This window comes from Dipodomys merriami, unplaced genomic scaffold (genome assembly GCF_024711535.1).
Source record: "Dipodomys merriami isolate MVZ:Mamm:240054 unplaced genomic scaffold, mDipMer1.0.p SCAF_27, whole genome shotgun sequence".
In the NCBI taxonomy this organism is placed as follows: domain Eukaryota; kingdom Metazoa; phylum Chordata; class Mammalia; order Rodentia; family Heteromyidae; genus Dipodomys; species Dipodomys merriami.
This window is the reverse complement of record NW_027204159.1, coordinates 7,701,366-7,716,431: the sequence shown is the minus strand read 5'-3', so window position 1 is coordinate 7,716,431 and position 15,066 is coordinate 7,701,366. Positions and strand designations below refer to the sequence as shown.

The following is a 15,066-nucleotide window of genomic DNA, read 5'->3' as shown; positions in this document are numbered from 1 at the left end:
ATGTGACTATACTGGCTGGCAAAGTGTCAAACAAGTTACAATGATGTTTGTCAACTCACTTTAGAAAAATCCACAAAACCGCTTGCCATAGGCTGGTGAAAAATGTTAGAGGGGGCTACCATTCCAGAATCATCTCTCTCCATTGGTTGATGTTGGGAGAATGTGCTTGGGTCTGATAATTGTTGATGCATTGGATGATTCCCTATTATAGATTGTGACCAACCTGATAAGCCTTCTGGAAAGAATAGGAAACAGAGTTTGATATTTATTTGGATAAATAAACAAAACATTACTATTTTCTTTTCATATCAAATTTTATCAAAGTAATTCCTCTCACTAGACCTGGATATAGTCATCACAGTCTTGCAAGCAAAGCAAAAACAAAAACAAGTTCTTAAGTGGAGAAGGAAGCAAGCTATAAAACTCTTTTGAAAGCTCCAACTAACATCCCAGGCTGATATGGACCAAATTGCTCAAAGGTATAAACATTATTCTTTGAGTGTTAAGTATATAGAACCTTTTATTCCCCCCTATTTTGGTGGTGGTGGTACTGGGGTTTGGACTCAGGGCTATACACTTGCTAGGCAGATACTCTTATCCTTGAACCATCCCTCCAGTTCATTTTGCTATGGTTATTTTTGGGATAAGGTCTTTCTTTTTGATCAAGCATGCCTGGACCTCAATTCTCCTGTTAGTATTTTTTTTGTTTTTGGGTCAGTTGTGGGGCTTGAACACTAGACCTGGGCTCTGTTCCTAAACTCTTTTTCCTAAAGGCTAGCATTCTACTGCTTTGAGCCACAGTGTTATTTCTGGTAATTAATTGGAGATAGGAGTCTCACACACTTTCCTGCCCATGCTGGCTTTGACTTGCAATCCTCAGATCTCAGCCTCCTGAGTAGCTAGGATTACAGGTATGAGCCACTGGTGCCTGGCTCTGTTTTATGATTCTTGTAGTAGTTGTGATGACAGGCAGGAACCATCATGCCTGACCTCTTCTGTTGAGATTGGGTCTTGAGAACTTTCTTGTTTGGGCTATGCTTAAACCACTGTCCTCCCAATTTTAGCCTTCTGAGTACATAGGGTTATAGGTGTGAGCCCATACTGCTTTGCTCTTTTGTTTTTTGTTCAGGAAGTATGTGTGTGTGTGTGTGTGTTCCCCAGTGCTGAGAGCTACACTCCCAGCCCTTAGTGTTTGGAGAAAGGATATCACTGTGTAGTTCATATTGAACACACGATTTAATCCAGGCTGCCTAGAACTCATGATCCTCCTGCCTCAGCCTTCTGAGTGCTGGGATTATAGGTATACACTACATTCTTGGCTTAAATTAAGATTTATCACAGCTTCTTTGAGATATTAAGATATTGCTGCAGAGGGCAAGATTACTGTACCTGACATGGCATTGACACCAAATGACCAGATTCCACTATGTCCAACAGGAGCGACAAAACTGGTCCCCACAGGTGCTTGCGCAACAGATCCTCCTTGCCGAATCCGGGCCAGTCTCTCTGTTCCAATTGGAGGAGGTATCTTTCGATCCTGACTGGCACTGCCTCCTTTTGGTTGACCCAATGTTGGTGGTGCAGAAGTAGCTGAAAGAGGTGAAGATGATCCCGAAGAAATAGATGGGATAGGAGAGTCACCTGGTGGCAAAATATTTCTCTACTGTTTTATTACATATATAAACTATAGATATATGAGAAACCTTCCACAAACATAGTTCTGTAAAGAAGTTTCATTTTAAAAGATAGTTTAAATGAAAATGTAATTTCTATAAATTTGAGGCTACTTCTGCCTATAATTAAGCACAAATAGTCTGTTTTTTTCTTTTGTCTTTTTCTTTTAGTTGATCATGGGGCTTAAATGTAGGGCCTGGGTGCTGTCCTTGAGCTCTTTTTCCTCAAGGCTAGCACTCTGCCACTTTGAGCCACAGAGCCACTTCCAGTTTTTGAGTGGTTAATTGGAAATAAGAGTTTCATAGGGACTTTTTTGCCTGGGTTGGGTTTAAACAATGATCCTGAGTAGCTAGGATTACAGGTGTGAGCCACTGGTGCCCGGCACAAATAGTCTTCCCCCTCTCCCCCGGCAGCTACCCCGCCCCCCTAACTCAACTAATAAAGTTAGAAGGAAAGCATTTACTCTTAAAAAAATTTTTTTTGGGTCAGCTATGGGGCTTGAACTCTAGGCTTGGGTACTGTCCCTGAGCTCTTCAGCTGAAGGTTAGCATGCTACCACTTGGGCCACATTGCCACTTCTGGCCTTTTTTTTTTTTTTTTTTTACTGTTTATGTGGTGCTGAGGAATAGAACCCAGGGCCTCATGCATACGAGGCAAGCACTCTACCATTGAGCCACCTTACCAGCCCCTTTAAATTTGTTTTTTTCAAATTTTTGTGCCAATACTGGGCCTCACATTCTCACTTGGATTTTTCACTCAAGACTTTAATCACACTTGTGGTTCCAGTTTTTTTGCTGGTTATTTAGAGATAAATCTCATAGATATTTCTGACCAGGCTGGCTTCAAACAATGATCCTCAGAACACAGCCTCCTAAGAGTAAGCCATTAGTGCCTGGCACAGTTACATTTAAACTACAACATGGCAATGTTTAGCTTATTCACTGAAAGATACTGCTGTACTTGTTGGTTCTTTCCATTTTCTCCTTTCTATCAACCCCTTTTCCTGTAAGGAAGGTTAAATTTAGCAAGTTATTGTAGGATTTTAGAGAAAGCTTTGTTTTCTAATTGGACTATGGTAATTTAGTTAGCTTTCCTTATCAAAAAGCACAGTGACTACTTCATGATGCTTTTTTTAGTTGTGGGGCTTGAACTCAGGGCCTGAGTGCTGTCTCTGATCTCTTTTGCTAAAGGCTAGTGCTCTACCACTTTGAGCCACAGCACCATTTCCAGTCTTTGAATGGAATGGTTTATTGGAGATAGGAGTCTCATGGACTTTCCTGCCCAGGCTGGATCATCAGATCTCAGCTTCCTAGTAGCTAGGATTGCAGGCGTGAGCCACCGGCAATAGGCAATGATGCTTATTTAAAAAAAAAAAATTCAATTCCAATTATGTCATTCTAAAAACTGAAACAGGGCTGGGAAGGTATCTCAGTGGTAGAACGCTTGCCTTGCATGCATGAGGCCCTGGGTTTGATTCCTTAGCACCACATAAGCAGAAAAAAAAAAGCCGGAAGTGGTGCTATGGCTCAAGTGGTAGCACGCTAGCCTTGAGCTGAAGAGCTGAGTGACAGCACCCAGGCCCAGAGTTTAGGCCCCACGACTGGACCCAAAAAAACAAAAACTGAAACAAATAAGTCAGAGCAAAGAATACTTATAATGGGTAATAAGACCTTGATAAAATGTAAAAATATATAACAAATCATAAACTGGACATATAAAATAAGCTTCTGCCAGGCATCGGCAGAAGTTTTCTGTCCTACAAATGGCCTGACAACGTTTGACATGTCTTTTGTCACATTTGTAAGACAAACTATAAGACATGTCTATAAGACAAACCTTAGGTATCTACATACTGTTTATTTAATCAGCTTATAATATAGAGTCCCCTAATGGCTTAATAACTTATTTAAGACTGTTTTGAAGAATTCCTCTAGGATTCCTACATGAGTTTGAGGCGCTTGTCCAAGGATGGGGAGAAAAATGTTGTCTGTTGAAATTAGGAGTCCCAACAGGAGCTGGCCCTTGAAGGAAAACTCTTGTTCCTGGTATGCCAGAAAAACTTGTCAGAGTTGCAGAAGAAGAAGATGGGGAACTGCCAGATGGGTCAATGGATGGTAATCCTGAAATAAAACAGGTTTGAAACATTCATTAGCCAAAGCTTTAAAATGAAAAGCCCCAGGGTTATCTATCTATCTATCTATCTATCTATCTATCTATCTATCTATCTATCTATCTATCTATCTATCTATCTATCTATCTATCTATCTATCTATCTATCTATCTATCTATCTATCTATCTATCTATCTATCTATCTATCTATCTATCTATCTATCTATCTATCTATCTATCTATCTGCCAGTCCTGGGGCTTGAACTCAGGGCCTGGACACTGTCTCGAGCTTATTTTGGTCAAGGCTAGCATTTTACCACTTGAGCCACAGCACCACTTTGGGCTTTTTCTGTGTATGTGGTACTAAGGAATTGAACCCAGGGCTTCATGCATGCTAGGCAAGTATTCTACCGCTAAGCCACATTCCCAGCCTACCCCCCCTTTTTTTTGTAGGTCATGGGGCTTGAACTCTGAGCTTGGGCACTGTCCCTCAGCTCTTCAGTTCAAGGCGAGGGCTCTACCATTTCAGCCACAGTGCCACTTCATGTTTTCTGGTGGTTAACTGGAGATAAGAGTCTCACGGACTTTCCTGCTTGGGCTGGCTTTGAACCATGATCCTCAGATTTCAGCCTCTTGAATAGGGTACTAGAAAGATGCTTCTCCTTGACCAAGGCTAAAGGTTTAGGATTGTCTCTCTAGGAGGGGCCTCTCTAGATGACAATGGTCATCTGCTTTCTTCTAGATGGGGAATAAGCTACACATTCCAAGAGACTTACCCCTGAGCTGTATTCTTGGTAATGTGGCATAGCCAACTTACCAAATACCACACCAGGAAGTATGTTCTCACACAGCACTTTTACTTTTTATTTTGTCGGTTGTGGGACTTGAACTCTGGGCCTGGGCACTGTCCCTCAGCTCTTCAGCTGAAGGCTAGCGCTCTACCACTTGAGCCACAGCACCACTTCTGGCTTTTTTTTGCTTATGTGGTGCTGAAGAATTGAACCCAGCATGCAAGTCACACTCTCTACAATGAGCCACCTTCTCAGTCCCCTTCATTCATTTCTGACATAATTAGCTAACTGGTCTGATGGTCTGAGGACCTTGGTGTCCAGACCTTCATGTTCCTCTTGCAGGATCTAGATCTGTAGAAGACATTCCAGGTGTGTCTGGCTGATTCAAGATATTCTAGATCATTTCAAGTGATCTTGTTTCATTGGGCCACCTCTCAGTCCCCTGATTTCTTTCCTTTCCTCTAGCAACATCCTTGTGGTGTGGCCCATTTACCTTATAGAACTAGTTTGGCATTAGTAAAAGAGTGGCTCAAAACTGTTTGTTTTTGGTGACATTAGTGGGACTCTTGCTCAGCCAACAAAAGAGTTTCTAGGATTTGTCTGCTGCAGCTGGCTTTGAACCCTTATCTTCAGCTCTCAGCTTCGTGAGTTGCTAGGATTATAGCATAAGCCACTGGTGCCGGCTCAGGAGCAGTTTTTTTTTTTTAAACTTAAGCCACAGTGCCACTTCCGGTTGTCTGGAGATTAAATGGAGATAAGAATTTCATGGTTTTTCTTACCCAGGCTAGCTTTGAACTTCGATCCTCACATCTCAGCCTCCCTGAGAAGCTAGGATTACAGGCGAGAACCACTGGTGCTGGCTCATGATCAGTCTTTTTTTTTTGGTCGGTTGTGGGGCTTGAACTCTGGGCCTGGGCACTGCCCCTCAGCTCTTCAGTTCAAGGAGAGTGCTCTACCACTTCAGGCACAGTGCCACTTCGGGTTTTCTGGTGGTTAATTGGAGATATGAATCTCACGGACTTTTCCTGCCTGGGCTGGCTTTGAACCATGATCCTCAGAACAGATGTGAGCCACCAGTGCCTGGCTTCATGATCAGTTTTTATGGAGATTTTCTCCATGTTTGTAATTATAGAAAGGTCCAATTGTTCTCTTGTTTCTTGAGGAATTAAACTCTTCTTTCCTCTGGAAATTCCCCATTCTATGCCTTTACTGCTCTAACCATCTTGACAGACTATGTCTTCTCCCTGAAAGTTTTTGTACTTATTCATTTTTGTGAAGCAGGCTCAAGTCCAGGCTGATTCATACATCTCCCATTTGTCTTATCTCATTCCCCAGGGAATCAGAAATTAAAGTAAGCTCTCCTTAGTTTTAAATTGGTTCACAGCCTTTAGAAGCCCAAGGAGAAAGAAGGAAATGTGTGTGTGTGTGTGTGTGTGTGTGTGTGTGTGTGTGTGTGTGTGTGTGTATGTGTGTGTGTGTGTGTGTTGCCAGTCATGGGGCCTGAACTCTGGGCCTGGGTCTGGGCTCTTCAGCTTAAGGCTAGTGCTCTACCACTTCAGCCACAGCACCACTTCCAGCTTTTTCTGCTTATGTGGTGCTGAGGAATCGAACCCAGGGCTTCATGCATGCAAAGCAAGCACTCTACCACTGAGCCACCTTCTCAGCCCCGGAAATTTCTTATTTGTGTGTTCTGTGTTGGTTTTGTGCTTATATGTTGTGTGTAAGATGGCTTTGTATTTTACTTTAAAGCTTTTTTTGAAAAAAACAAAACAAAACAAAAAACCATGGTATAAACGTAGCAGGCAAGGCCATGGAAATGCTACCACCATGGCAGGGCTGCCATGACTTCTTCTGTGGCCCAAGTCAACAACATATATCAATAGCATGATGGTACTAACTAGTGTGCTCTGAGGATACTAGGATGACAGGCACCAGGTCTGAATCATCTTATCCCCTATGGAAAACTGTATTCAGCCTACAGGTAAAAGGTTTGATAGTACTCTAAATTAATATACTAGGTTTTAGGTATAATTTTTGTAAATTAGTCTATCAAGTACTAGGCAAAAACTTCATTTGCCGGTAGAATTGAAGAAAACAACTGAGGATTAATAAATGACTTATTAACTTACTCAGGCCCGGTACACTTGGATAAAAACTTGTGCAAGGAAAAAATAATTGTCATTTTCACCCTAGAGATGACCTGATTTCAGTTTACTGGCAATATATATATATGTTTTTTTGGTTTTTTTTTTGGTCCAGTCCTAGGGCCTGAACTCTGGGCCTGGGTGCTGTCCTCAGCTCTTCAGCTCAAGGCTAGTGCTCTACCACTTGAGCCACAATGCCACTTCTGGCTTTTTTTCTTTTTGCTTCTGTGGTGCTAAGGAATTGAACCCAGGGCCTCAGGCATGCAAGGCAAGCACACTACCACTGAGCCACCTTCCCAGCCCTATATATATATGTTTTTAAACTACACTTTCACTACTAAAAAAAAAAGTACATCACCTACCAAATCTAATTGTAAGAAATATTCTGGGTCTGGCTACTTTGGCATCTCCTTCTTCAGAGCTTTTATCATTTAAATGTAACAGCTATGGTAAAATATTGTTAGATTGAATCTTTCTTGCCTTCATTCAATCATCTTTGTATCCAGTGACTGTGAGGGGTATGGTTTTTTGTGTGTGTATGTTTGTTTGTTTCCTTCCATTTTCAAAGGGTTTGTAGCTGATGGTCATTTAGAGAGTGAGTACTTAGAACTGTGCTGCTGGTGAAAGGAAAACCTATCTAAGAAAGTGCATTTCTTTACAGAGCTGTGTTCATACCATCCTTTGGATCCTCTTCTGGAAAATAGAATCAAGTCTCAATAATGCCTTTTTTATTGTATCATCTAGGATTGTAGACATAGGATAGTACTGTCTCACCCCTCTGGGCTGGGAAGGTGGCTCAGTGGTAGAGTGCTTGCCTTGCATGCATGAGGCCCTAGATTTGATTCTTCAGAACCACATAAGAAGAAAAGAAAAAGCCGGAAGTGGCACTGTGGCTCAAGTGGCAGAGCGCTAGCCTTGAGCTGGGGAGCTGAGGGACAGTGGCCAGGTCCAGAGTTCAGGCCCCCGACTGGACCCCCCCCCAAAAAAATACCTTGTACCTGCTTTATAATATGTAGTAGTGACTAGCTTTATCAAAGCTGTGTTTAATGATGTTAATCAATAATTTTCTTGCCAGATGATTGAGAAGCTAATAAAAAAAATGGTGCCAGGTACCATAACAGTAACAGAACTTTGTTTTACTGGGGTTTGGGTTTTATTTTTTTAGATTTTTTTTCTTTTTATTATTGGAGTGTGCTGGATGTCTAATTTTATTTTTATTTTTATTTTTATTATTTTTTTTGCCAGTACCAGGGCTTGAACTCAGGGCTTAGGCACTGTTCCTGAGCTTCTTTTGCTCAAGGCTAGCACTCATCACTTGATCCATAGCGCCACTTCCAGCTTTTTCTTTTTATGTGGTACTGAGGAATTGGACCCAGGGCTTCATGCTTACTAGGCAAGCACTCTACCATTAAGCCACATTCCCAGCCATGGATGTCTAATTTTATTTATTTTTTGGGTCCGGTGGTGGGGCCTGAACTCTGGGCCTGGGCGCTGTCCCTCAGCTCTTCAGCTCAAGGCTAGCGCTCTACCACTTGAGCCACAGCGCCACTTCCGGCTTTTTTCTTTTTGCTTATGTGGTGCTGAGGAATCGAACCAGGGCCTCAGGCATGCAAGGCAATCGCTCTACCACTGAGCCATCTTCCCAGCCCCATTTTTTTTTTTTTAATATTTTTTTTTAAATTTTTAAATTTTTTTTTGTCCAGTCGTGGGGCCTGAACTCTGGGCCTTGGCGCTGTCCCTCAGCTCTTCAGCTCAAGGCGAGAGCTCTACCACTTGAGCCACAGCGCCACTTCTGGCTTTTTTCTTTTTGCTTATGTGGTGCTGAGGAATCGAACCCACGGCCTCATGCATGCAAGGCAAGCGCTCTACCACTGAGCCACCTTCCCAGCCCCGGATGTCTAATTTTATTCAGATGACTGCAGAACCCGGAAAAGCTGTTGTCTTTACTGATGCACAACATTCTGCTATTATTTGTTATTATTATATAAATATACACATATATAATTTGACTTTACTGTGTTGAGTTCGCATTGTACAAAAATTAATAGCCATATTGGTCTAGAAATGTTAAACTTAATTTGACTAAGTAATATCCATAAAAAACATTGGCGGGAAGGTGGCTCAGTGGTAGAATGCTTGCCTTGCATGCATGAGGCCCTGGTTTTGATTCCTCAGCACCACATAAGCAAAGAGAAAAAAGCTGGAAGTGGTGCTGTGGCTCAAGTGGTAGAGTGCTAGCCTTGAGCTGAAGAGCTGAGGGATAGTGCCCAGGCCCAGAGTTCAGGCCCCATGACTGACAAAAAAAATAAAATAAAATAAAAATTGGCATTCTTTTTTTGTGGAAAATCTCAAAGTATAGCTTTTTATTTCCTATGAAAGCTATTTCCCATGAAAGCTAAATAATAAAATCCACCAGTATTCCCTTCCTTATAAGAGGAAAAACATACTACTGAATTAAAAGAAGTTCAGTATTCTAATAAAAATCAACATGAACTGCATCTCAGTTTTTATCTGGTTTGTATAAATCTAAATTTAGTAGTCTTCTCAAATTCCACTGCTTTCTCTGGAGATTATATTAGGGAAAGGGACCATGGTCTGGAAAAGATGCTTACTTCTGGAAAAGTGGTTACTATCAACATAAAAAATCTTGCCGGGCATTCGTGGCTCATGCCTGTAATCCTAGTTACTCAGGAGGCTGAGATCTGAGGATTGCGGTTCAAAGCCAGCTCAGGCAGGGAAGTCCATGAGACTTTTATCTCCAATAAACCACCAGAAAACTGGAAGTGGTGCTGTGGCTCAAGTGGTAGAGAGCTTGCCTTCAGCTGAAGCGCTGAGGGATAGCGCCCAGGCCCAGAGTTCAAGCCCCATGACCAAACAAACAAACAAAAAAATCATTAAACTTTTACTCAAGCAGGTCGTATTTTTATTTATTTTCTTATCATTAAAAATGTAGCTTTAGCCAGTGCCGGTGGCTCATGCCTATAATCCTAGCTACTCAGGAGGCTAAGATCTGAGGATCATAGTTCAAAGCCAGCTTGGGCAGAAAAGTCCATGAGATTCTTATTTCCAATAAACCACCAGGAAACCAGAAGTGGCATTGTGGCTGAAGTGGTAGAGGGCTTGCCTTGAGCTGACGAGGTGAGGGACAGCGCCCAGGCCCAGAGTTCAAGTCCCATGACCAATCAAAAAAAAAAAAAAGTAGCTTTAGCTAGGCACTTGTGGTAGCCACACCTGTAATCCTAGCTACTCAGATCTGATGATCATGGTTTGAAGCCAGCCGGGGTAGGAAGTCTGTGAGACTCTTATCTCCAATTAACCACAAAAAGCCAGAAGTGGAGTGTGACTCAAGGGGTAGAGTGCTAGCTTTGATTACAAATGCTCAGGGATGGCCCCCAGGCCCAGGGTTCAAGCCCCAGGATAGACAAAAAGCAAAAACAAACAAAAAAACCTTACTCACTAATAATTCTAAACAACATGGAACAGTTTATAACTAGCAAAAAGGTCTGGAATAGAAATGCTAAGTGGAAGTAGAGCTTCTTAGGTTAGCCACATATCTATTTCTATTCATCCCTCCCTTTCTCTCCTCATTTCCTCCCTCTCTCTTTTCAGTATTGGGATAGGATTTGTTATATAACAAACAGCTTGGTAGTGAAAATGAGATCCTCCTGCTTCAGCCTCTCAAATGATAGAATTACATGTATGCATCACCACACCAGGCTAGTCAGCTACATTACAAATTTGTTTCCAGAGTAGGGCAGGTTGAATTAAACTTGACTTAAACTCTGCAAAATAGCTTTTAGTTTTCCAAATATCTCTAAGCCAATACTGGCTCCAAGTCTGTCTAAATCTTTCATATAATGCCTCACAGGCTAATTTCAATAAATGGATAACTTATTTAAAAATTAGAGCTCATAAGACTAGGTCCATATAATATTAGTATTATAGAGTGCAAGTAAATACTGTCCATTATGGATTAGTACTTAAACATTTCTGTGACTCCAAATTTTAAAATCTGAGAAGTGTAACCAATTACCATGATTTTCAAAAACCTTTATGTTTAGGGCTGAAGGTGGATTTCAAGTGGTGAATGTTTCCTTACCAAGCCCAAAGCATTAGGTTCAACTTCTAGTACTTCAAAAATAAAGCAATTTGCGTGGCGACAGTGGCTCATGCCTGTAATCCTAGCTACTCAGGAGGCTGAGATCTGAGGATCACAGTTTAAAGCCAGGTGGGGCAGGAAAGTCCAAAAGACTCTTATTTCCAATTAACACCAAAAAACCAGAAATGGCTCAAGTGGTAGAGTGCTGGCCTTGAGCTGAAGAGCTCAGGGACAGTACTCAGGCCCAGAGCTCAAGCCCTACAATCAATTAAAAATAAATAAAACAATTTATTTTTTTTAAAGCTTATGTTTGATGTGTATCTTATGTTTGATGAGTATACAAAATAGTACCTATTGAAATGAAATATTATAAAAAATTGTCATTTTTCTGTTTTTGTTTTCTTTCCTTTTTGTTCTGTATGTTGTTTATATGTCTTTGGGAATGTAAAGCGAGGCACAGAAGTAGAGGGACAAAGGGTGTACAAATATAGCAATGGTACTCACTGGGTACTATGTTAAAAATGAACTATACGATTTGTGGGTGGAAATGGGAGGGAAATACTGGGAGAAAGCAAGGGTAGAGGTGACAATGTCCAAAAAGAAATGTACTCTTTACCTGACTTATGTAACTGTAACCCCTCTGTATATCACTTTATAATAACAATAAAAAGCTTATGTTTGGAATCCTTGAAATATCCCACAAATCCTATTTATTAATACAATCAGACACTAATTCTAAAAAACAGAATGAAAATAAGGTATTATCTCTTTATGATAAGAGATAGAAAGATATTGGGCAAATATAAATCAGCTTATTATATGTGAATGATTTACCTACAGGTACTTGTTTTATCCATTAACAACACTCATTAAAGGGTCTTCCTCACTTCTTGTTTTTACTAATACTGGGGGTTGAACTTAGTGCCTGGTGTTGTCTCTTGGCTTCCTTGCTCACAATTGGCACACTACCTTTTAAGCCACATCTCCACTTTGACTCCAGCCAAGGCTGGCTTCCAGCTGTGAACCTACAGGTCTCACTCAGCCTCTTGGGTAGCTAGAATTACAGGCATAAGCCTGTATTTGGCACCTGGCCAATTACTGGGGTTTGAACTCAGCACCTCATTGCCAGGCACACACTACTATTTGAGCCCACCATTTCCAGCCCTTTTGGCTTTAGGTTATATTTGGGATAGGGTCTTGTGCTTTTGCTCAGGCTGGCTTTGGACTCTGATCCTCCTATATAGTTAGTCACCATGCAAGCTTAAAGTGTCTTTACTATTTACAACTCACTTTTATTTCCTTTTTTTTTTTTTTTTTGGTCCATTGTGGGGCTTGAACTCTGGGGTTGGGTGCTGTCGCTCAGCTCTTCAGCTCAAGGCTAGCACTCTACCACTTAAGCCACACAGCCACTTCAAATTTTTTCTGCTTATGTGGTGCTGAGGAATTGAACCCAGGACCTCATGCATGCGAGGCAAGCACTTTACCACTGAGCCACCTTCCCAACCCCTCACTTTTATTTCTTTAAAGTTATGCAGTATTACATATAAAATAAATGCTATTTATTGATAACTTACCAACTGGACTAGTAGAAACTCGCTGAGAAGGTGGTCTGAAGCCAGGTGCCTTGGAGTTGTCAGGGTGCATGTTTTCCAAATGTCCAAGTACAGAGTTACCCAGGAATGCTGACTGAACAGTGAAAGAGGCATCTGCAGCAACTCGTGAGGGTAGTGGACCATCTCCCCACCCCTGGTTAGCTGGTACCTGACTGCTGTCAAAAAGACTACTGAAGTGATTGAAAAGTGTGGCTGGGCCAAATGTAGGTTGCAAAGATTTATTTGCTGGGTTTATGTGCATCTGAGAACCATTCATAATGTTCACAGCTGAAGAAAGCTGCACTGCCGCTGGTGGACCTTGAGTTGGTGTTAAAGGAACAGGATTTGTAACAAAAATAGACTGGGGATCCTGGTGTATAGTTGCATTCGGTACAACTGAGTAAAAAGAACCTCTGGGTTGCATTCGGTGAGAAACTCGAGGTGCCGGTACAGCTAACTGAGGTAAATTACTGGTTTCCTGATTATCAGCAGTAACTAATTTGGGTGATGACATAGTCAATGGAGCAGATTCTGAGTTAGAGGCAAAAGACATTGACACAGGACTTAAATCAGACAGATTGGATGGCTGTCCCTCTTCTTGTATATTACTGGAAGGAGGAGTGGGACTACCGGATGGATGAGTTTCTGGAACTCCTGGGGTGTTGCTGGAAGAGCTATGACCACTATTTGCAGTAGGAGATGGTGTACATAGGTTTGCCATAGGTTGGTCCTGTGTAGACACTTTCTCTTTGGAAGGTGGCATGGCAGAGAAAGACTCTATCTTTTGTGAAGAAAGCTGTGCTTGAGGAGTAGATGTGGGCACAAAAGTGGTGGGAACCTGCCCAGTAGTTGCAGGTGCAGAGGAAACAGAAGGCAGGGAACTACAAGTGCTTGTCACAGAAGAAATCACTGTTGCTGGAGGACTTGTTTTAGGCACACAGGCAAACAACTGCTTCCTGACTGATGAAGGAGTCCGGGTATTAGTCACACAAAGTTGCTGACTGGCAGCAACAACAGATGAGACAGTGATTGGACAACTGGTAGTACCTAGTCCAGGAGATTCTGATGACAAAACAGTTCCATTCTGGTTAGGTAAACGGGTTGTAGTATTATGCTTTGGAGAGTTACTTGTATTGCCAGGATTCACAGGTCTTACTGGGAATGGTCCCCAAGTATTAGGAGAAGGTGAGAAGGTTCCTCCAAACTGGGCCATGGGTAAACGAGGATGTCGGATCTGTTGCATAGTTTGAGCAGCCAGTAAGGCAAAATGAGGGTGGGGATAAGCTAAGGGAAGAGAAACTGGGAAAGAAGAACGTACATTTGTTGGCACGTTCTTATTAAGTTTATTAGTGGGCTGGAACGTAGATAATGTTGTTGCCTGTGAAGTTACAAGACTTGGAGCACCCAAGGGAAATGCATTTTTGCTGGAAGCTGCTGTGGTACCCACTCCAGAAGAGAAGTTTGCATGAATGGATTTGGTGCTGGCTGGTGTTCTGATATGATTTTTAGGAATCAAATCTTCTAATTCCTTAGCAGGATCTTGAATAAGTGCATTGATAAGTTGGACTGCATATCTTGTTGATTCTGTACCACCCCTGGGGAATAAATTTAAAAAAAAAACCATAAAAACAAGTATTCCTAACCTTTAAATAACATTCCATTGTTTTTTAGTGGTATTGAGATTTGAACTCATGGACTCATGCTTCATAGGCAAGCTCTGTATTACTTTAGACAAACTCTGAGTCTTGAAATTCTTAATTGTATCATCCCCAATAAAAGTATGTACGTTTGCCGGGCACTGGTGGCTCACGCCTGTAATCCTAGCTACTCAGGAGGCTGAGATCTGAGGATCGCGGTTCAAAGCCAGCCCGGGCAGGAGAGACCGTGAGACTCCTATCTCCAATAAACCACCAGAAAACCGGAAGTGGCGCTGTAGCTCAAGTGGTAGAGCGCTCGCCTTGAGCTGAAGAGCTGAGGGACAGCGCCCAGGCCCAGAGTTCAAGCCCCACGACCGACAAAAAAAAAAAAAAAAAAAGTATGTACGTTTTAGGAACCAGGGGCTCATTCCTATAATCTTAGCTACCCAGGAGGTTGAAAGCAGAAGGATAATGGTTTTAAATCAGCCTAAGCAGAAAAGTTCATAATTTTCTATCTTGATAAAAATAAGGAAAAAAAAAAAAAAGGCATGGAGATTTGGTTCATAGGGTAGAGTGCCAGCAAATACTGGGCTGAGTTCAATCCCAGTACTCCTCGATATAAATGCATAATACATACATACATACATAATATACAAACATATATATGCATGTATAAACACACACACACACACACACACACACACACACACACACACGCACACACGATTTTGGGCCAGGCACTGGTGGCTCATGACTGTGAGAGAGCTGGCCTAGGCAGGAGAGTCTGTGAGAGACTCTTATCTCCAATTAACCATCAAAAAGCTGGAAGTGGAGTTGTGGCTCAACTGGTAGAGTGCTAGCCCTGTGATAGTGCTCAGGCCCTGAGTTCAAGACCCAGTACTGGCACAATAAACAAAATAAAGAATTCTGCCAGGTGTAGGTGGCTCATGCCTATAATCCTAACTACTGAGGAAGCTGAGATCTGAGAATCGCAGCTCAGGGAAGTATACAAAACTTTT

The 15,066-nt window shown here is 41.9% G+C and overlaps 1 protein-coding gene across 3 annotated transcripts in view; it reads right to left on the bottom strand.

The window, feature by feature from the left end:
* The window catches only part of Ankhd1 (ankyrin repeat and KH domain containing 1), a 135,052-nt gene that overhangs the window by 3,543 nt on the left and 116,443 nt on the right, over positions 1 to 15,066 (bottom strand). For 2 of the 3 annotated variants that reach the window (XM_070036163.1, XM_070036165.1), the window contains 4 exons: positions 12,393 to 14,005; positions 3,618 to 3,794; positions 1,390 to 1,641; positions 60 to 235 (listed from right to left, as the gene is read on the bottom strand). In XM_070036163.1, coding sequence (XP_069892264.1) covers positions 60 to 235; positions 1,390 to 1,641; positions 3,618 to 3,794; positions 12,393 to 14,005 — 2,218 coding nt within the window. The remainder of the gene's footprint in view (positions 1 to 59; positions 236 to 1,389; positions 1,642 to 3,617; positions 3,795 to 12,392; positions 14,006 to 15,066) is intronic. The other variant, XM_070036164.1, reaches the window with a different exon arrangement.